At 37.9% G+C, this 23,875-nt stretch overlaps 2 protein-coding genes across 2 annotated transcripts; one reads left to right on the top strand and one right to left on the bottom strand.

Annotated features, from left to right (window-relative positions):
• Positions 1-218: 218 nt before the first annotated feature.
• On the bottom strand, positions 219-22,000 carry Galene (potassium two pore domain channel subfamily K member galene). The gene is made up of 11 exons (XM_076438031.1): positions 20,746-22,000; positions 19,656-19,775; positions 19,457-19,583; positions 6,693-6,819; positions 6,138-6,239; positions 5,944-6,066; positions 4,791-4,945; positions 4,128-4,280; positions 3,505-3,750; positions 2,216-2,491; positions 219-1,529 (listed from the first exon to the last, which is right to left on the bottom strand). Exons 1-11 carry the CDS (start codon positions 20,944-20,946, stop codon positions 1,210-1,212), a joined length of 1,950 nt encoding a protein of 649 aa, XP_076294146.1. The 5' UTR covers positions 20,947-22,000; the 3' UTR covers positions 219-1,209.
• LOC143215699 (uncharacterized) lies at positions 14,880-19,539 on the top strand. The gene is made up of 5 exons (XM_076438044.1): positions 14,880-15,077; positions 15,789-15,959; positions 17,226-17,370; positions 17,450-17,551; positions 18,612-19,539. The coding sequence occupies exons 1-5, from the start codon at positions 14,965-14,967 to the stop codon at positions 18,867-18,869; spliced, it is 789 nt and encodes a 262-aa protein (XP_076294159.1). The 5' UTR covers positions 14,880-14,964; the 3' UTR covers positions 18,870-19,539.
• Positions 22,001-23,875: the final 1,875 nt, after the last annotated feature.

Genomic DNA, 23,875 nt, shown 5'->3' with positions numbered 1-23,875 from the left:
TGTCAAATTTTTCTATCTATTCCGAAACTAATTTTACAACAAAACAGATTTTGAACTAATCGCTTAAAATTTTGGGGAAAAATATTATTAATCGTTTAACTGGATTCGGTATTTTATGGCGAACCAGGAAAAAATTATTTTCTCCTTTTTAGTGGATTTTAATTAATATATTCGTGGTTTTTAAAAAGTTCTTTTTTTCTAGTTGAGATGATGATGTTCTTCCCTTCGTTTTGTTTTTCGTTCGTGATATTTGCAACGATCATTCTGAATTGTACATCACTGGACCCTGGATCGAGGACGTTTACAGTAAATTTATGTTCTCGTTGATTGGTTTGTACGAAGAATAAAATCATTAACGTGGGAATGAATAATCATGATCGAGTTTTATCCAACGTTTTATTGAATCGATGTTGAGATGAAGGTGTGACTAGATTAATTATTCGATTTCGCCGAGTTCTACAGCTACGAACGTATAAAATCCATAATATATTGATCGCAAACTTACATACTTATATTATCCCTCTCCATTATAAAATATCAATAGATACAGAGACCTAAAATTCAGAATATAGGAAACAGATTCGATTAATTTACGGATTAGAAAAATAAGTAAGTGCAATTTAACACAAGCTTGAAATATAGTAACATCGCTTCCAATTTTTCCAAATCATTAACCCCTTGCCGTATCATTTTCCTTACAGTTACAGTGATTAGAACGTCTTTATCTCCAAAAATGTCGTAGAAGAGAAAAGAAAATTTATACTCTTCTCGTATGACTACCTTTATTTTAATGCTTAAATATTGATTAAGCGAATCAAATTTTATTTCATCTAAAAAGAAACGCGTAACGTTCATATTTGTTAGGCTTCGTTTAAAATCTTCCAGACGAGCGTGACTCGTTAATATACGTCAAGGGGTTAAACACTATTCCACCAAAGGCACCTTTCAAAATTGACCTTAACAATTGAATCAATCGGGCAATACACAGGGGTAATTCTGGATGGAATAAACGGGAGCTAAGGCCCGTAAAGCCCGTCATTTTGGCGGATTTGGTAGTTCCAGTGTCAGCGAATCTCGTAAATACAGTCTCGATGGGATAAAGTGAGCATCCCCGAGAGAATCTGGTGGTTGTCGGGAACAAGGGAGTGAAGGGCGGAGGGGGGTGGTTGTCGGTAAATAAAAGAAAAATTCGGGGCGTGGGCGGGTTTTCTACGCGACGGAGATTCCGCGAGCGTTCCTCGGCATCGAGTGACATCGAGGGGTATCGAGGACGCAGTCCTCGAGCTCGTTGTCGACCTCGTCGTTGTATTCAGCGTCGTACGCGTCGTACGAGTCGGCTTCTTCCTCGTCGTCACTCTCTTTGATGATCCCGAGGCTCTTCGCGACGTTCTTCACGTTGTTGATGACCTCCTCTTGCACCAGATTGAAGCTCATCGCCAGCAAAGCAATCCCAAATAACAAGTACAACGAGCAAACCGCGATCCCTTTGTGCGCGTCGAGCTTGTACGCTGGAACGAAGTCGCCGAACCCTGAAACGCCATAAATCATCGATCCTTTTGATGATGCTCGCACTCTCTCATGCACAACGACGCGACGGTGACGTACACGGTTCGCCTTTAACGCAATTCGAACTGTAATTATAATTAGACTGCGGATCCTATGCATTCATGACAACAAGAAAAGATTTAAGGACATCAGTGTACTAGTTTCAGATTAATAAGATGATTAAAAAAAGTAAGAGGTTTCTATTTGGCTCCTGTGTCTCGCAATATATGCGAACAATTTTGATTTTGCATAAAGATCCGCAGTCTAGTAATTATTGATTACTAGACAATGATAAAGATATTTGATACTAGAAGATGATAAAGATATTTGAAATAGTTCAAGATTTGAGAAACTCTAGGACGTTATTACTACAATGCGGATCTTTATGCATTTATGAAGAAATTGATTAAGTGAAATATAAAATAGAAAAACATTTAAGAAATTCAGAAATGTCGTAATGTTGCTTTTAATGTAACAAAGTCGTTAAGGAGTGAGATCAATTTTTATGTTATTCTTGCTTCCCACGATCAATGCCGAACATTTTTTATTTTGCATAAAGATCCGCAGTCCAGTTATTATTAAACAAAAATGAGTAGATGGAATTTGAGAGCAGCAGAGAATTTATCCGCAGTCTGGTAATATTCGAAAATAATTACTGATGTGACCGTACCTATGGTGGTGAGCGTGATGAAGCAAAAGTAAGCGGAATCGAGGAACGGCCATTGTTCCCAGGCGCTGAAGAGGAACGCACCACCGAATATATAACTGACCACGAGGAACACGCACAGCCAAATAGGCACCGGTTTTATCGGCTGTCTGTCGTCTTCGGCGGTCGTATAATACTCATAATCCGAATCAAAATCGTCGGCGTAATATTGTCTGTGAATGGGGAGACCCGTGGCTTGCATTATGTCCGCGGGTAGTGTGTCTCGCCTGTATGAACGAGCTGAAAATGGACTTTCATAAAACATACAGGACCTTCTAAAATCGATGGTCGACGCATTGTGCCTCGCACAATACCCGACTCGCAAAATAAACCACGAAATATTCATAAACATACTTTGAATGCAATTTTTCGAACGCGAAAAACCTTGCATTGTTCGAAGAGAATATTCTATTTACAGTTCGTAGCAAAACTGATCGCACACACTTTAAATCAGAATAACTTTTTTATGAATGGACTGGAAGGATTGGTTTAGTAAATTACGTCCAAAAAATATGTTGAAACAATGCATTTGGTCGGAATTGTGAAAGACAATAGTAAAAATTGATTTTCACGACTTTTAGCTAATAACGAAAATTTAAAAGATGTGTTTGGTCAACTTGTATAAACTATATACGCTCTGAAAATTTTATTGAAATTGGTTAATTGGTTTACAAGTTACAAACGATTCAAAATGGTAAAAATTGCAATTTTTCAAGATTTCCGGACTTTTTACATACCACTTTTGATCGTTTATAACTTGTAAACCAATTGACCGATTTCAATGAAATTTTCGGAGCGTATATGTATATATATAGTTTATGCAAGTTGACCAAACGCATCTTTTAAATTTTCGTTATTAGCTGAAAGTCGTAAAAATCGATTTTTGCTATCGTTTTTCACAATTCCGACCAAATGCATTGTTTCAACGTATTTTTTAGACGTCATTTACTAAACTAATTCTTCTAGCCTAGAAATTGAAGTCGTTTAGTCGATTTATAAGAAAGTTATTCTGATTTAAAGTGTGTGTGATTAATTTTGCTCCTAACTGTATAGACGATGAAAATAAAAATAGTCTCTATATATGTACACACTGGTACGAGATAAAACTGCTGAGAAGGATTTCAACATTTTAGGTTGCATAAAGAAGGGAAGCATTTGAATAGTTGAATATGTTGAATAGTTCGTGATTTGTCAGGTGTCGGAGTGGACCGCAAGTTATGCACCGCGCTGTATATTAATTTTTATAGCCTCACCGACGGGGTAATTGCTTCTATAGCGCCTGGCTCTAGAAGCAGGATGTCTCCTCCAGTTTTCCATTTCCGAGTAAGCAGAGGACGATCGCACAGGAGGCGTCAGGTTCGTTTTGTAATTCGTGGTGGCACCCTCGACGGACAGACACCGTCTTGGCAGCGACCTTGAAGAGTATGGGGGTTGCTTCTCGACGTGATCGCCATTCTCTGTTGCTTCTGCCTCTTGCAATTTTCTCGAGTTGTCGGTCACTAATTTTAAAAAAATACCATTCTACAATGAGTCCATTAAAAAATGTCATAAAATCGGCAATCTAATTACTACAATAAACAGGGTTAGTTTCAAAATATCCTTCGACGATCAATTTCTGCAACAGCTACAGGCATCGATCGCATCGTTCGACATTTCAAGATGAACATAGCTCGCTTTTCGCGACGGTTCTCGAAGCATCTTGAGGAAACCATTATTTTTAAACGGCCCGTAAATTACATTCCTAAACAATTGCCCCGAACATTTTATCGCCCCGAGTGTCCCGACCTGTAAAACATTTTTATTTCCCCTGTTCAAGACAAAACTCGAGCCGAGGAAATAAAAGGAAAAAGCGAAGAATGCAATCGGAACTATTTACCTCCGTTCCTCCCGGAAGTTTGCCATTGTTGCAACTCGTTCTCCAGATCGTTCAGGGCGTATTTGTTGCACAGGACCGAGGAACGATCCGTGTCGTTGGGCGCACGGTTCATTAACAATCGTCTGTCCAGCGATTGTGTCATCTTGGGACTGGCTGAATGCAATCGTTAATTAGAGAAAGCGTTTCTTCCCGGGGGAAAACTGTGCGGCGCGACCTCAGTTTCTTTTTTCCTCATCTTCTCGCAATGTTTACTGTGTTCGTAGCGAAAAGAGGACGCGGAGGTATTCGAGTATCTTCAGTTGTTCTTTATTTAGAGAGACAATGGGAATTATTTAACGTTAACGAACTGGCACGTAATTTTATACATATAATTTTATACATATGCATATAAAACGATCCTGAAATAAATTATTCGAACGTGTTAGCGAGACTAGCCTGCTGGTTCATGATTTACATCGTTACTGCTATTAATAAATGTTTAAAAATTACAGGATAATTTCCGGTAGGTAATTTGTTATTTCAACGTGTTGGTTCTTTTAACAAAAATTGTGCGGAGGTGTCCCCGATTTTTCTGGTCTTGTTTTTACAGTGAAAATGGTGGAGTGGGTTCGGAATTGTTGCAATATTAAAAAGTAACGAGGGAATATGGGAATATTCGAGTACCTGCAGTTGTTCCCGACGGCTCGACAGGCAGGTCTGAGTATCGAGAAATCGTTGCGGATTTGAATCCTATATTTGGACTGAGACTCGAGCTTCCTGCACGATAATAAGGACTCAGACGCTTCTGCTCCGTGTCCTCGTAACGTCGGGAATTGTACCTACGTCGGAATAAAAAAAGGATATTTAGAAACGTGTGCTGAAATCAACTGTACAAGAGACTGGAAAATTAGTTTTATATTCTGCTCAATTTGAAAATTCCAACGAAAGATATGAGCCGTTTATTTTGACAGTGGCCCAAGTCCATTTTCGAGAAAACTGGAGCTAGCAATTTTACATTTCTACGTTATCTTTCCATTCTGAAGCAAATTGTAACTAGTATATTTAAAATGACACAGATTTTGTGAAAAGGAAATTAGCTGGTTAATAGAATGGTATAAATTTTTATTTTGGCCGGAGGGCATGTGTCAGTTGTTTGACAAATATAAAATAAATTGAATATTGTTTTTTCAATTTGAAGCATTTTAAATTATATCGAAGGGACTTGGGCTGTTTCAAATTTTATGACCAATCTAGTTGTTAATTTTGAAAATGGCCCAAGTCCATTTTCGAGAAAAATCGAGCTAGCAATTTTAATATTTACATTTCTACGTTATCTTTTCATTCTGAAGCAAATTGTAACTAGTACATTTAAAATGACACAGATTTTGTGAAAAGGAAATTAGCTGGTTAATAGAATGATACAAATTTTTATTTTGAAAGTGGCCCAAGTCCATTTGTCAGTTGTTTGACGAATATAAAATAAATTGAATATTGTTTTTTCAATTTGAAGCTTTTTAAATTATACCGAATGGACTTGGACTGTTTCAAATTTTATGACAAATCTAGTTGTTAATTTTGAAAGTGGCCCAAGTCCATTTTTGGCAAGAAGACACATATTATTCACTTAATAATTGCTATTATTTTAATAGGAATTGTAAATTTAACTCTCTTAGATTTAAGGAGTGTGATACATTGGTATCCTGTACGTATATTTTTAATTTCATTGAAACGCAAACTCTTAAATATCTCAATTTAAAATGGAGTTAGGCCACTTTCAAAATAAACAGATCATATGTATATTCGGCTGACTAGACTCATTAACTTGAAGGTGCCATACTTGCTGTCCATATCGGAGAACGAAGACCTCGTCATACAATCGGACAGGCCCAGGGCCGAGTCTGCAGATCTTTGACTGATTCTTACTGACCGTCGAAAGCCACCCCTACTTCCGCCGTACCGTCTACCGGAAATTCAACCTCGTTACATTACCGTGTATATCGTTGTCAGATTACCCACTTTGAGGATAGTTACCCTGGCTGCCTCACAGAATAAGATCGGCCGAAATGGGGCCTCGGTCGCCTCTTCTTCGGCGGCTTTGTGCACACGTAACAGCAAACTCTCCAATAAAGAAATCTGAAATATTACAACTTCAATCACAATCATACAATAACGAAAACAGAATGTGAAAAGATACATTCAGTTGAACATTTACTAGCATAATGTTCGTCATTGTAGAACTTCTTTACCTGATTAATCAATGTGGAGAACGTCAAACATGTCTTAATGTATCAAACGATGTTTTCGTAGACTTGCATGGTTTAAAATATTATCATGTTAGTTATTGTCGAACTTCTCTACTTGATTAATCAATTTGGAGAACGTCAAACATGATTTATTATTTTTCTTAATGTATCAAACGATTTTGTTTGTAGACTTGCATGTTTAATACAGCATGATGTTAGTCATTTACGAATTTTTCTTCTGGATTATCAAATTACTGAATCATAAAATGATTTGTTAAAGAGACGCCGTTTGGTAAAATATTTGTCGAAAAGAGCGAACCCGTGTCTCGGAGGTATTAATTACCTGAAACTCGACGCCATGATGTCTCCGATGTTGGAGAGGCAGAGCAGCATCAGGGGAATCCCCAAGATGGCGTAAAATATGGTCACGACTTTGCCATTCTTGGTCTTCGGAGCGATGTGGCCGTACCCTGTCGACCGAGAGCACGCTCGATTACCCTTGCGTAATTTCCCGGTTGCGTAAAGTGTAGTTAATTGTCGAGTGCGTCTCAGACCGGGAATTTAAATGAGACGCCTTTGGGGAAAGTCAACGACCCTTCTGCAATTTTGTTGGCCGAAAGAATTTCTCTACAGTCTGCTTTGAGACCACCTCCGGAAGGTCCATAGAACACGGAATATTTCAAGCTGCTGCTTGTCAACCGCTTTTTAAACAGTTCATTTTCTTACAAACTTATTCTATTACAAATCTCCCACAGAATCTCATCGATGCGCGTCTATAAATATCAATAATTCACTTCTTTGCAAATTACGTCTTTCACAAAAACAGCGAACTGAATTACTACTGGACTTTCAGGCTTTCTTAACACTAGAACTACCGAGAACTAAACGCAATTGGCATAGATTGCCTTATATTAATGACAAAATTGCATTTATTTAGGATTTCGTTTGAGTTTTGTTTAAGTATGCGCTTCAGTAAAGAAGTTCACTAAAAATATTTCTCTGAGAAACATATTTATAATATTAATATTTCTAAAAGAAAAAATCTGGAACCAATCATTTTGACTGGTTCGGTAGTTCTAGTGTTAAAGATTGATTTTCTAAAATATAAACAATTAGTAAACAACAAAAGTTTGTCTAAAATACCGAATAATGTCGAAATATATTGCACAAAGTCTTTTTGCTCGATATCATTTAGTTTTCCCGTAATAGATTTCCAAACATGGCGTTTAAAAACATTTCCAGAGTACCAGGGACTTAAAATATTCAACGAAGAAGTTATTTTTAGTGATTTGTGTGCAGCTTCAATTTCGGACTGCTTCGATCTGTAGGTCACAGTGGCGCCGAGGAAGGATTGCTATTAATTTGTTGGTGAGGAGAGCGAGTTGACCTTGATTCCCAGAAGGTAAACGCCCTCAGAACAGTTTCGAAGCACCGTCGGGAAGACGAGGTTGTGTAGTGTGTAAATTACTAAGCAAACAAAGCTGGTAAAGTCCATGAGAGGCGTTCGAAGCAAGGTTAATATTGGGAAGTGGCATCCGAGGTCCAGTCTAGCCATTTCGCAACGACCTTGAGAGAAGACGTTCTCCGCGTCTCGCGGAATCATCTACTAGTCTGGGTCAAGGTCGTCTAGATTCCACCATCGAGTGGCTCTTGCGATTAGCATAATCCTACATCCGTCCGGTTGCAAGTTCCTTATCGCTTGGTATGTCCGATCCTTCAACATCTTTGCAAATGATTTAGTCATCGATCACTGAAGAATTAGTAGATTTAGTCAACGATCACTGCAGAATTAGTAGATTTATACATCGAATGAAACGAAAATTTCATGGATTCATAATCTTCCGAAACAGTGCTCCGCAATCCGCCAAGATGGCAGCTGAAAAAGAAGAGTTGACTCCGGTTGCGAGTTCCTTATCGCTTGGTATGATATAGTCATCGATCACTGAAGAATTAGTAGATTTATACAGGGTGTCTCAAAATTCCTTCAACATCCGGAAATTGGGAGGTTCCTGAGATCATTTGAAGCAACATTTTCCTTTGCAAAAATAGCATCCGCGGCTTTGTTTAGGAGTTATTAACGAAAAACTACGTACCAATCAGAGCGCGACCTAGACGCGAGTTGCCAGTCGCCCAATAGACAATTGGCGCGCCGTGTTTTTGTTAATTGGTCCGTGTTTTTCGTTAATAACTGCTAAACAAAGCCGTGGATAACATTTTTGCAAAGGAAGATGTCGCTTGAAATGGTCTCAGGAACCATCCCCTTTCGGAATTTTCACGAATTTTGGGACACCCTGTATAGTTACTATGGTTATTTAATTTAACATAAAACACATATTTTAAAAACGAATAACTTTTTCAAAATTGGACCCAACAGCTCGAGTTTTTTTCAGACGTCAGAAGGATTATTTTACTAGCTAATGTGTGATTAATTTCTCTAATTGGTCGCAATCGCGAAGAAAAAGTAGAGATCACGATCTTAAAAATATGTATCTGTGCCTGTAATGGGCAAATGATGGTAGCGAACGGATAAATTACAGACGGAATGAATAATCAGTAATTCGACAAACGGTTCGGGAGGAGCGTAACGAAATTGCCAAGGCGTTCTCTCACGAAATACCAAGAGTCCTCGATAAAAGTGGCTCCGATTCGCGCGATGAAGAAATTACAGACATGCTCGCGTTCGATCGCCAAGGGGTAGACGAAGGAAATCGTATCAGAAGCCCGGGCTTCGAGCAGAAATCTTTGATAGGAGGGAAAATGGCCGGCCACTCGGTCCCCATATAATTTTATTTCGAAGATGGGGGGGACGCGCCGGTACGATCAAACGGTCTCTCCGGCAAGAAAATTCAATGATCAAGGTCATTTTCAGTGGCGTCGCCATTCCCACCCTCTGAGGAAATTCACTTTTCTTCCGCGAGGGAGAGGAAGTTACGGCTCCCGGTAACACGGTTTTCCCGATTTCTAGGCTTCTCGCGTGGCGGTCTTGTCGATTAACCTTTTCGCGGCTGTTCCGGCAAGCGGAAACCGTCTTTTAACTCTTCGAAAGAAAAATGCCCGCCGATATTGCATTAGCCTCGACGTTGAAGAAGAGCCTTTGTTGTACACGTTACTCCCAAAGTGATCAGCTGGCAAATTAATGCTTGCAGAATTTCAGAAAGTTATCCTGTTTTGTAGGGTGCACAGAGATTTTTCTGTGTGTTCCAGATTTACCAGCCATTTTATTTTTCTTATTAAAATCAAACAAATTTTATAAAAAAAAATTAAACCGACTTCGAAAAAACGCACTAAAAAGTATAAAATAATTTCCATTTAATTGATGTGAATACACACGAACTTAAATACGATACAATCTTTTCGGAGGCGGCGCAAAAATTAAAAATTTTCCAAATGACAGATGTTGCTGATTTCGTAATTTCCAGTATCGAAAATTTTCAATTTTGCGCCGCCTCCGAAAAGATTGTATTGTATTTAAATTCGTCTGTATTCACATAAATTAAGTGGAAACTGTTTTATACTTTTTAGTGCGTTTTCTTGAAATCGGTTTAATTTTTTTTTATTAAATTTTTTTTATTTCACACTTTTTATCTCTGTCAGCCGTCACATTCCAAATCGTAATTTATAAATATCTGAAAGCCGCAATCGATAACAGTAACGATGTCGCGTCGTTACTGTTCCTAAAATCTAACATTCAGCGGAGTTCACAACGGTATCACCACCCTACATTTTCGCAAATAAAATCGTAATTAATAGAAAAATGTAACATTTTTTTGCACGGGACCATCCCGGGAACATACTCTACAAGATGCAAAAGTTTTCGTTCCGATTGGTCCATCCATCTCTGCGTAATCGGTGAACATACATAGAAAAAAGCGAAAAAAAGGCACATACAGATCGAATTGAGTAACCTCCTGCTTTTTCGAAGTCGGTTAAAAATAAACTAAATTTTCTTCTTGGAACGAAGTTGAAAAATGTCGAATCCACACTACGAGCTGTCTCAATTATTTTCGTTGTTGAAATCATAGCCGAGCCGGACTCTGCATAGGAAGAGGAGTTCAAGAACCTCGCGATTAGGTTCTCTTGTGGTTGCCAGATGTAATGGATGTTGCTGTCTGTTCGACGAGGGAAGCCTCAGTCATGTTTGTCCGGTCCTAATGGCGTGCAAACAATGCAGACGACCTTCGGGAAACACCGTAACTCCGTGCAAGATGGAGTTACGACATGCTGCTTGATTTTATTTAAAGAAAGAGGCCAGAGAACCACCGGTAATGGGTCCGCTTCCCCTTCTTTCGGGCCAGGGATTTTCCCAGAGCGAAGGACAGCCACGAGAAAGAGCCGTTCCCATGTAACAGCCACCCACGTGGCTCTCTGTTGCGTATCGTATCGCGTGCACGAACGCGTTTATTGCATTTCGTGTTCCCGCCCGTCTTTCATTCGCCGTTTCTGCTTAAATATGATGTCACTACATTTGAAAAATGAAGGTTCCTCCACGTGAATCACTAAACACGGGAACTCTAACGTGGGATGCGTAGGAAAAATTATTTTCAGACACTGTCGCGTCACGATCACGTGTTAACTCGTTTTACACGGTCAGCGGGTTAATTAATCTGTGTCACTGTCGTCGATGGCTAAAGAGAATCCATTTTTCTAGGAATATTTGTCATGGGTTCGATATGTCACTTTGGAGCAGAAAATCTGAAATCATAATTGACCGAGCGCTTTTGATTCATTGTCTGTAAAGCAATAATTTTGAACTGACGCTTCTTTGTAGGCAGGGCCGGCCTTTTCTGTAAAGGGGCCTGGGTGCAAGAAACCATTTGGGGCCCTAAATTTTTTGTAAAGTAAAAAAAATTACAAACCAATGATTTATTACTAATAAATATGTTTCTTCTATCGATCGTATTTGTTGTTCGATCGTTTGTTACTAATTATGAAGCAATTTTGCTAATTATCAAACAAAATCAACGTTTCGATCCTAGTTTCGATCCTTTTCAAGAAACGAAGAAACATATTTATCATGGATGGCTAAAAACTTCAAATAAATCTTGAAAAGGCTCCAAACTAGGATCGAAACGTTGATTTTGTTTGATAATTAGCAAAATTGCTTCATAATTAGTAATAAACGATCGAACCGTTGCGCCGAAAGCATTTAACATATGTTACTAATGCATGTTTATTTAACGCGTGATTTTGTTTTGCTAATATATTAATTACTTCAGAAAAATTACATTATTTTAGTTTTTGATCATGTTGGGGCCCTATCAATCGCGGGGCCCCGGTGCATAGCATCCGCAGCACCCCCCAGATGGCCGGCCCTATTTGTAGGTTAGTACAGAGTATTATGAATTAAAATTTTAACCATGATTGATTGATTAATGTGTACGATTAAAAAAGGTAACCATTGAAAAATGGACGATCGATTCAATCGATTGATGAAGTTAATCGCCAATCGTTGATTAGAAAAAGAAATCATCGAAAAATGATGGAGATGGAGTATCAACAGAAATATATCTCAGTAAAACGTTTGATTCCGTATTTCATTTCGAAATTTCAGCACTTAATCATTAATCAATTATCCGATTGACGATTAATAAGTATTTAATCGTTAACCGCAATTTTTTAACGACTAAAGTAGGAGCTTAATTGTTAATTGCGATTAACGATTGAAGTAGAAATTTATTCGTCAATCGTTGATTAAATTTTTGCCCAACTCTGGTCGAATATATGTATTATAAACAGACAGCGGATCTTTATGCAAAATAAAATTGTTACGCATTCATCGGGAAAGCAGGAATGATATAAACATTGATTTGATCCCTTAACGACTTTGTTACATTAAAAACAACATTACAGCATTCTTGAATTTTTGAAATCTTTTCCCGTTTTATACAACCGATTTTCTTTCCCAACCAATTTCTTCATAAATGCATTAAGATCCGCAGTCTAATTATAAACTATCAATAGTAATAAGTAGACTGCGGATTTTATTATAAAAATGAGTCTAATTTCTGACAGTAAAAAATTTGAAGAATTTAAATACAATTAGTTTCAATCTATTAGACATATTCAACAAGAAATGAAATATTTATTTCACCACAGGTTGTGGCAATTCAGGTAGAAAGTTTTCATTTTGCATGAAGATCCGCAGTCTAATTATAAACTATCAATAGTAATAAGTAGACTGCGGAATTCGTGATAAAAATGAGTAGGTCTAATTTCTGACAGTAAAAAATTTGAAGAATTTAAATATATTTGTTTCAACCTATTAGACATATATTCAACAAGAAATTAAATATTTATTTCACCACAGCTTGTAGCGATTCAGGTAGAAAGTTTTCATTTTGCATAAAGATCCGCAGTCTGGTAATAAGAATGCGATTATGATAATTGTTTACTCTCCTATGCGAATAATTGTGGCGAACTTGTGTATTATTATTTGCACAATGGGACTGAGTGTCTGAACCAACGACGGAGGAACAATAATGAACGATAAACTGAGACGTTAATGGCTGTTTCGACGTCAAAATGGCCGCGCATTCAAGCAGACTTATCACGAGGGCAAGGAGGATGCACCGGAGGTGCATAACGCGTGACCGAGTTGCATTCCGAAATCAGACTGGACGGTCGAACATCCGCTCCGCTTTTGTGTCCGATCGATCGGTCCTTATCCGCCGGATACGGTCTATCTTGTCCGTTTTTCGTCGTACACCTTTTTTTCCGTCTCGTTAAATTATTCCATCCAACCATTTATTCTTGAGAAATCGGCCCCTCTTCCGCGGGCCGTCCGATGCGCAAAGTATGGAAAAATAGAAATTGCGAAAACTTTTGTAATGCGAGCTTGCGAGAGTGGATCTCCAGGAAGTTCCGAAGCAAAGGAGACACGATATTGAAGTTTGTACCGCGTGTTTCTTTCGATTCCTCGGCGGACTTACGGACACATGCTCTTTCGACATAGAGAATCTTTGATTCTTCTTTCGACATCCACCTTGGCTCAATGATACTTCCGCGTCGTCGACAGCGAAATTGAAAGATCAAGATCAAATCAAACTTTTTATCAAAATCTCTTTTTCATTTGATAGCTATGTACGTTTCCAACTGCGGAGCACCGTTCAGAAAAATTATAAATACAAGAACACATGCTTTCTAATTGCAGAGCACTGTTTAGAAGAATCATGAATACATGAAATTTTCGTTTCATTCGATATAAAGGGTTTCTCAAAATTCCTTCAACATCCGGAAATTGGAGGTTCCTGAGATTATTTGAAGCTACATTTTCCTTTGCAAAAATGGCGTCCGCGGCTTTGCCAAGTAGTTATTAACGAAAAACACGGACCAATCAGAGCGCGACCTAGACGCGTGCTTCAAATGATCTCGGGAACCTCCCATTTCCGGATGTTGAAGGAATTTTGAGACAACCTGTATACGTATTCAATAAAAACTTCTGCTTTATTACATTCAGAGGTACACTGGACTCCTCTCATTAATAAAATTGGAATTTACATGTTCACGATGTCGATAGTTTCAAACTCGACGCAATAAAAAATTTAATATAATTTAGCCAGCATTTTATTCCGTTTCGATCCTCGCGCAACCATCCATGAGGGAATCCAGGTTTCATTTCATCCCAATCTCTGCAAATTGATACGTACTTTGTAATGCATAAAAATCCACGTTATTAAATGTTCACCATGTTATAGCATTCAAAAATCGGACATTTTACATGTAACTAGTACATAAAAAAAAAAGGAAAAAATTGTTCGGGAATGGTCAGACATGAAACTTGGTTTTACATTAGTCAAAGTTTTATTGGAATACTTCATAAAATTGGAGATTGACAACAACCTAATATACAAAGGAGACTCGTAAAATTATTTCGAGAGAGGGTGAAACATGAAAATTGGTTTCGTATTATGTACATTTATTTATTAATGAACCTGTAAACCTGTAAAAGTACATTTTCATCAAAATACTTCAGAAAATTTACATTCTAAAATTGGAGGTTGGAAAAAACTTAATATACAGAGGGGATAGAAATTCATTTCATATTACATTTATTTATTAATGAACTAGTAAACCTGTAAAAGTACATTTTCATCAAAATACTTCATAAAATTCACATTCTAAAATTGGAGATTGGCAACAACCCAATATACAGAGGGGACACGAAAAATGATTTCGAGAGGGGGTGAAACATGAAAATTGATTTCATATTATATTTATTTTTTGAAGTGCCTGTAAACCTGTAAAAGTACATTTTCATCAAAATACTTCACAAGATTCAGATTCTAAAATTGGACATAGCTTCGGAAGGGGGTCAAACATGAAAATTAACTGGAAACCCACGCGAAACATTACGTCATGTATAGGAGGCTGTTAATGGTCAAAGTGCTAATTGGTTAAAGGGTAAATCACCCCATACGAACGCTGTTGATTCGAGATTGCTATCGAAGGGGCCTCGAAGTGAGCCTACCGGTGCGTTCACCTTTCCACGGTGCATATATAAAGACGCGGATTCACTTTCACTCTCGTTTAGTCGTGTGCCGTTGATATTCGGCGACTGTGAGAAGCTGACCAGCTCTAGAGACCATTGACTACTATCGAACGAACCTGCCATTGCCATGAGGACCTTGATCATCGTCTGTTGCGTTGTCGTCGCGATCAACGCCGAAGACGACGAATGGGTTTGGAAAGACAAAGATCAACCCAGTGAAAAAAGAGCCGATCAAACAAGGTGTGTCTAGTAGCTAGTACTTCCGGTTTTACGTTCGAACGCTTTCTAAACTACTTGGATATCGACCAAAATCATCAAAGCAACGCCGAACTTCGTATACGCTTTAACACTGGCGCGTTGTGTTGTAATAATGACAAGACTGAATTTATTTAGACGAAATTTATTTATTTAATGACCCTGTAACTCCAATAATTATAAAATAAGAAATATGAAAGCGGCCGCGGTACGGTGAGCGTTAAATTAAAAATATTAAAATGTGTAAATGAGAATTTAAAATTTATATGTATACCCCTAATACAATATAAAGTTGTTCAATTAAAATTTTTAAAGGTTTGCATGTGTCGAACAAAATATGTTTTTAACAACTTGAAGCTTGGACTGCGGATCTTCATGCAAAATAAAAATTGTCTGCATAGATTGCAAGAAACAGAAACTAAATAAAACGTTATTTCTTCCCTTAATGATTTTAAAAGAGAAGTCTTAATTGAGGATTGACATTTTCAATTTGTTTAAATTTCTTAACAATTTTGATTTTCATCTACTCAAGTTTACTATAAATGCATAAACATCCGCAGTCCACTTATCACCCGAGATTGAAAGACTAGATTAACAATTGATGATTTACATTTTAATTGATTGCGTTATGTTTCGTTTGACATGTGACTCGTGTTGGCTAATAAGTCCTGTGATATTTCTGTGGTTAAATTAAAGGTATCTAGTAAACGAGAACCTGGAGGACTTGGACGAGAGACCTTTGATAGGATTTAGACCACAAAATGGCGGACCTTACGGTCCTAATAGTAGACCCATTGTGCCGGCATCGTATCCTGGCAACAATGGAGTTCTTGTCGGTCCTGGCGGGCCAACTGGCATTGTAAAAAGGTATTTGTATCATCTCGTTGTATTCCAATCCAATAACTTCGTTCCTTGGGTTCTACGTGGCTCGTATTGATACTTTGTAACATATTTATTAGCAATGCGTTACGTACACGTAACGAGATTGCGCAATATTAACCCTTAGCACTCGAGTGGTGACTCTGAGAGGCGCCACAAAAATTACTTTATTCAAAATATTGTTTACACAATTAAATATGTTGGTATCGAATCAATTGCTAAATATTTAAGTATTGTACGAGGTATTATGTCAATTTTATAACCATGAAATTTCAAAAAAATCATAGAGAATGGAAATATTCTATGTGTAAGTAATGTTTCGGTTGCTCTTTAATTTACCGGACGCAAAATTTGTGCCTTTCTCCTGTAAATTATGATGTATTTGGTATGTAATCCAGTAGATTTGTATCCGGGACGGCTGCAGATCGAAGTTTCGATGCTCTAGGATCAATGGTTCAGGAGTTATAACTGCTTAAAGTTGAGCAATCTGCAGTGTTTTTGACAGGTAAGGCCGCCGCCATGTTGGTTTGTAGTGACGGCCGCGCGCCGCTTACCGAGTTGGTTGGACCGGCGCACAGTGGGCAATTTGATCGAAACTCGATTCAAAATCAAAGAACTTTCGATAGAAATGAGGTAGAGCGATGAAATTTTTTTAAATTAAAGCTGAAACTACGCAGAATATGGGAAAAATAGGGAGATTATGGTAAGAACGTTTTTCAACGTTGAGAAAATTCGTTGAACTTGCACAAGTCAAGAAAATTGTGGTTTTTCCAATACCACGCGCGGAAAAATTTTTCTTTGAACATGCTATACGTCATTTCCCGTAGGTTTTTTCACGCTGATTTCAAATCTGGTCTCAAAATTTGTCTACGACCTCAGGATTTTGCAAGAAATTGATTTTTGTGAACAAAACTAATGTAATAATTTTTTCGTTGAAATGATTCGAGTTTCGACCAAATTGCGGCTGGCGGTCGTCACTACAAACGAATATGGCAGCGCCCTTACCTGTCAAAAACACTGCAGATTGCTCAACTTTAAGCAATCATAACTCCTGAACCATTGATCCTACAGGATCGAAACTCGATCTGCAGCCGCCCCGGATACAAATCTACTGAATTACATACCAAATACATAATAATTTATAGGAGAAAAGCAGAAATTTTGAGTCCGGTAAAATAAAGTTTACCGAATGTTTCATTTTCGAGGTAAAAACCTGGTGTACAGTATTTTTGACTTGTTTTTTTCGTATCGTAGACCTCCCTACAATGGAGGAGCAGACGACGGCTCGTTCGACGGTGGTTATGTGCCACCTTGGATCAGAAATGATCCCCGATACCGCGACCTCGACGTTTGCAGATGCAGATACAGCTTCAACTGTCCATCGACTGGACTAAAATTCGTGAGTGTCGCTTCTCGAACGGCTCCACGTTCGACGTTGATATATTTCCTCCGACATTTTCGATCCTTCTTATTTGCAGGGAAGCTGCTCGAACGATAAGAAGTACTGCTGCTTTAGCAGCAGAAAATACCCGGCGCTGGTTAACGGCCCCTCTGGAGGAGGATACTATCCTCCGCAGCAGGTTCGTGGAAGAATTTATGTTAAATTTGTTATTCCTCCAAGGAGAACTGTTCCATAATAATCGCATGTACACTACCGTCTATAAGTATTTGTGATATCAACCTTATAACTTAAATTACTTTGAAGTAGAATGAATATGAATGTATATGATTGACATAGAAGTGTATTATAATGCATTATGTTAAGAATTTTACCAGTAAATAGATGAAAGTTATTAATAGACCACGGATCTTTGTGCGTTTATGGTTTGTAAAAATGTTCAAAAAATGCTGGAATATCAAATTCGACAGAATTTAGTACGATTTTTATTTATTTTGCATCTACAAATGTTGTTCCTTAGACTGCGGATCTTTATGCAAAATAAAAAATGTTTGCATTGATTGCAGGACACAGGAGCCAAATAACAATTTCATTCTTCTTTTAATTATCTTATCAAGCTGAAACTAATGCACTGGTGGCCTTAAATCTTTTTAATACCTCCATCGTTTTAAATTGTACGTACCCATTTTTGTCATAAATGCATAAAATCGGAAGTCTGGTTCCATTGGTAATAACCAATGAAAATAGAATTCTATTTGGTACCACTTTCCTAGAATTTCTCTACAAACATTGAAAATTGCATAAACATCCGCAGTCTAGTTATTAAGTACTTCGTTCATCAATACATATATCCACCTCGCTGGGCAATGACGGCGTTTACAATTCGAGGCAATCTAGCAACAAGCTTTTTTAATGTTTCCTCTTGGAAATAGTAAACCAGTTTCGACCAGTTTTCATTCAATTTTTCTTATCGTCTTTTTATTCGCAGTAATTGATGTTGAATATTATCTGCATTATTAATTATTACCTTTATATGAGTGTATAAAAGAAATACTGTGGCAAATGTTGTATTTTAGATATATTTTGTATATTTTCGATAAACTCTGAAGATGGTCAAATACTTATGGACGGTGGTGTATGTATGTATTGATTATGAAACATTGCGGATTTTATACATGCATAGAAAAACTGGATGGATAATATTTAAAACAGTGAAGAACATTTTTCTTTTTCTGTTCCAGGGCTATCCGAACAAATACGGACCATCGTCGTTCGTTCAATCGCCGAATTATTATGGTAATCGAAGACCTCCCAGCAACTTTAACGCCGGGAACAGATACCCCTCTGGAAACTACCAGTATCCAGGAGGAAACTATAACCAGTATCCTAGACCTCAGGGGAACCCTTACGGACAAAACTACGACTACGACGATTACGACTTTTACAGTCGATCTTTGAAGAAAAACGAGACCGAGACGAGCAACGACGAGAAAGCTTGAATTCCCCGTAGCTTTCCGTTACCGGAACTGTTCTGTTTCTTTTTTTGAAAAGAGTGACTGATTTTTTGTGTCTAGATTCTAGATAAAGCGTCCGATGTCCGTAGACAACGAATTTATTTACTTCTGTAAGGATTTCTATATTTATTAAGTGTGATAGGAATATATATGTATATCATTTTTGCACTCAAGTTAATAGTAACTAGTTATTTGTAAGGCTGCGACAAAACAGCAGGATTTACAAGAGATTTGTTGTACCGATAAAAAACGAAATGAAAAGTGAGTCTCTTCAAAGCTTCGAGAAAAGGCCAAAGAATCTTTGATTACACTGTCCAAATGCTATGGCCAAAGCCATGTTTCTCAACAACTGTGCGTCTAGGAGAAAAATTAAGGACAGATTCGGAATCGGAGCAAAAAACTCTATAAGAACCGCCCAACAGTAATTGTGGAACAAATTTGGTGTTGGACAGTGTTATTAGATATAGAAATATTCGCACGAGGCGTCAATTGTAAAAATGACCGTCAATAAAGTACTCCGTAAATGGAAAATTGAAGAATGGGGTGAAGAATGACCGGCCGTAAATACTCACCGATTGTTGTAATCACCACGATCGAGTAAAATAAAGCCCCGGCGAACGTCCATTGAATGTCGTCCTCGCCCTCCCTGCCATCCCAGCCCTCCTTCTCCATCATCCACACCAGATGGTTCTCAAAATCCTGCGAAAAAAAGAATAGTCAGCGCGCATCGAAAACAAACTCTGGCACGCTCGTAACCCACTTATACTGCACCTTCAATTCGCGTAACGCTTTATCTGTCCAATTCTCGCGAATCAGGACATCCACCTCCTTCGTGATCTTCCATAGGTGTTCCGCCACGTCTCCTCTGATGCCCTTGATGCTCTTCTTGATCTGGAAGAGAAACAATCGAACGTTGAACGCCGCTCTTCCAAACGAGACATCATCTAATTTTTCAATTTCATCGAGTCAATTACAACCCTTTACAAATAAAGTATTTTTCACCCCTTGCCTTACGATGTGTTTTACGGTTTTAGTGACTAGAACTTTTTTGTAGATCGTAATTTCCTACAACTGGAGAATATTGATATCAATTGTGTGCCTATACGTTCCCCAACAGCTGTATATTAACAAAACCAAAATAGAATATTATTTCGGTTTAATGGAAATTATGAACATACATTTTTATCAGAATGTGTTCAGAATCTTCATCGCGTGTCACACACGATGTTGTAAGGCAAGGGGTTAAGTAGGTTTTTGTAAAAAAATTCAGATCAAATGTAAATGAATTGTTAAGAAACTCAACATTTTATTTATCGGAAAGATGTACATCGAATGCGTATTGATTTTAACGAGACTGATTTTATTTAGCTCCGCTAAAGATTTCTATACAAACGTATTTTATTAAATCATTTTTATTATTTCAATAAATGTAAGATAAAAAGTCTGGTACCGGTCAGTTCAACCGGTGGTGGTAGGTTTAGTGTTAATACATATACACTTTGGCAATTGAAATGGGGGCTAAAGAGAACAAAATAAATCATTTCCATGGAATTTCATCTCTTCAGACAGCAAAATTCAATTGTTATTATTAGAATATAATGTTATAATTCGAATATTGTTATAATTCGAATATTGTTATGATTTGAATGTTGCTATAACTCGAATATTGTCATTATTTGAATATTCTAATAATTCGAATATTGTTATAATTCGAATATTGTTACAATTCGAATATTCTCATAATTCGAATATTGTTACAATTCGAATATTCTCATAATTTGAATATTCTAATAATTCGAATATTGTTATAATTCGAATATTGTTATAATTATTTCGTGTACGCAACGGAAGAAGCAGAAACCTCTTTTTCGTGGGCCGCCTCGAGGGCCTCGAACGCATAAGCGCCGATGACACAGTACAGCACGACCAGCGAGACCAGGAACACGTGGGAGAAAACGCATCTGAAGAATTTCCAGAGGAACCGAAGGAAACTGATGCACTTAGACGGTTTCTCGGTCTCCACCATTAGATCGAACGCTTCCGGTCGCGGCCGCGGCGGCATCCTGCTATCCGATTCGAGCCACTGAACCTTAGAATTCGTTCCTCAGCCACTCTCTGCACTCATTTCCTAGAATCCTCGACACTGCGTCACTTTGAAAGCATATCTTAACAGTTCTTCAATAAAACATCTTCCCTTGCAAAAGAAGCACGTGAAACATATACAATCTTCGATTTCTCTGTCGTCGCAAACGATCTCGTGGCTGATCAACAATTTTTTATTAATATTTTTATTTCTTCCCACAATCACATCGTGCACCTATTTTCCCCAAATGTCGAAACTCTACACTACGTCACTTAGCCAGCATATCTTAACAGTTTTTTGATAGTATAACATTTATTATAAAAAGGATTTTTGTTTGGAACATCATGGCTGATTGTTAGCATTTAATTAATATTTCGAGTTCTTTCCACAGCCACAATTCTCTACACTATGTCACTTACAATTAGCTAATATATCTTTTGTAAAAGAAGCACGTGAAACATATACGATCTTCGATTTCTCTGTCGTCACGAATGACCCCCATGGCTGGTCATTACTGTTTTATTAATATTTCGATTTCTTTTCACAGCCACATTGTGCACCTGTTTCCCCCAATTCTCTACACTATTTCACTTATCTAGCATAATCTAACAGTTCTTCAATAATATATTATTTATTGCAAAAGGAGAACGCGTGAAACGTGTACGGTTTTCGGTTTCTCTCTCGTCGCCATCGATCCCATGGCTGATTATTATTATTTCTGTTCGTCGCGGATGAGCTTCGTGAATGCAACGACAGAGAAGATTGTCGGAATTGTTTACTCAGTTGGTTTCGCGTTTTTTTAAAGAATGAATACACTGGCTCGTCAGAATTGACATCGCGATGGCGACGTGCGAGAAACGATCCTCGACGCGAAACTGCCACGGATACGTGAAACACAGCCGCGTTTCGTCCGAGATGAGTGTTCCAAATTTATCCCGTCTCTGCAACCGGCGAAATTTCGTTCCGAGGCGAGCATTTACCACTGGTCCACCTACGACTGTGCCGAAAAATACGGATTTCTTATCCGCCATTGGTCGGAGCTGTTAGCCGGCTTGTTTGCACCCTACGTTCCTCGTCTTTGGCAAATAAACATGTCTGTTTCCATGTTTCTAAGACCGGTGTAAGCGCAATTAACCGTGTTCATTGGGGGAGCAGTTTATGTGCGAGCAATTCGATTTCTACATCACTCAACTGTCCTTGACCAGTGAGGACTGAACAATGGAAGGCAAGTGTAATACTATGGATGGAAATCATTAAGCGAATAGTCAAATGTTCGGATAATTAATATTCGAGCAATATGACTTCAAGACTAGAAGATGTGGAAATCGTTTAATTGAGGCGACAAATAGAAATATAATTAGATGTTCATAATACATAGAGACTTCGTATGCATTTTACAATATTTAAGAATTCAGGTTGTGTAGAAAATTATATAATTTGAAATAAAATTAATATTTCATATACTGATCATATGATTCGTGCCGTTTTTCCCATAAGGTAGAACGTGAATTTCGGCAAGAATTATTTGCTTCGTTCAAACTTCCGTACAGCGCCATTCCAAGTAGTGACAAAACCGTCAAACTTGTCGATATTTCCGACAGATGATAAACATGAGCTACAGTGGCATTATCTGTGTCGATAAAGTAGAACTACTTTATCCAGCATCGGTAATTTACTATCACGTGGCGCCACCATTCATGTACTTACAATTGGTAAGTTCGGTTAATTGTTTGAGCGTTTTGCCGCCACGAGTAATAACTACAGCGTCACTTATGGCGGGAACGGAGACTCTATGCGTACCTACGTCACTGCATTCCTGCCAGGGAACTTCTTATCTTACCACGAAATACTCGATATTCACTAATAATCAAATAAAATAATCAATATTGTAATTTTATTAGTTAAATAAAGAATATAAGTTATACATACAACAGTGGATGTGTTCTTTTTTCCCCCACCCTGTACATTAGTATTCGATAGTAGAATTAGATTAACATCTTCGAAATTTTTGGAAAGAGACAAATATTGATACTTCGACAAACATTAAGTTTTAAAACGTTTTCGGCCGTCTGACTTGTCGTTGACTTGTACTACTGAAATTCGTGCCACCTCCTTCGGTATCATGTTCTCCTAATACAAAAGTCAATTTTCGAGATTTTTAAAAATTTTCGACCGTCTGGCTTGTCGTTGACTTGTACTACTGAAATTCGTGCCACCTCCTTCGGTATCATGTTCTCCTAATACAAAAGACAATTTTCGAGATTTTTAAAAATTTTCGACCGTCTGGCTTGTCGTTGACTTGTACTACTGAAATTCGTGCCACCTCCTTCGGTATCATGTTCTCCTAATACAAAAGACAATTTTCGAGATTTTTAAAAATTTTCGCCCGTCTGACTTGTCGTTGACTTGTACTACTGATTTTCGTGCCACCTCCTTCGGTATCATGTTCTCCTAATACAAAAGTCAATTTTCGAGATTTTTAAAAATTTTCGACCGTCTGACTTGTCGTTGACTTGTACTACTGATTTTCGTGCCACCTCCTTCGGTATCATGTTCTCCTAATACTTTATCAATTTTCGAGGAAATTCTTCGAAAATCTCCAAAATTTAGTTTTGTATTAGGAGAACATGATATGGGAGGAGGTGGCACGAAATTCAGTAGTGCAAGTCAACGACAAGTCAGACGGGCGAAAAATTTTTAAAAATCTCGAAAATTGACTTTTGTATTAGGAGAACATGATACCGAAGGAGGTGGCACGAATTTCAGTAGTACAAGTCAACGACAAGCCAGACGGTCGAAAATTTTAAAAATCTCGAAAATTGACTTTTGTATTAGGAGAACATGATACCGAAGGAGGTGGCACGAATTTCAGTAGTACAAGTCAACGACAAGCCAGACGGTCGAAAAT

The sequence above is a fragment of the Lasioglossum baleicum genome, chromosome 14 (assembly GCF_051020765.1).
Source record: "Lasioglossum baleicum chromosome 14, iyLasBale1, whole genome shotgun sequence".
Classification (NCBI taxonomy): domain Eukaryota; kingdom Metazoa; phylum Arthropoda; class Insecta; order Hymenoptera; family Halictidae; genus Lasioglossum; species Lasioglossum baleicum.
The sequence above is the reverse complement of the archived record's forward strand: the minus strand, read 5'-3'. Positions and strand labels throughout refer to the sequence as shown.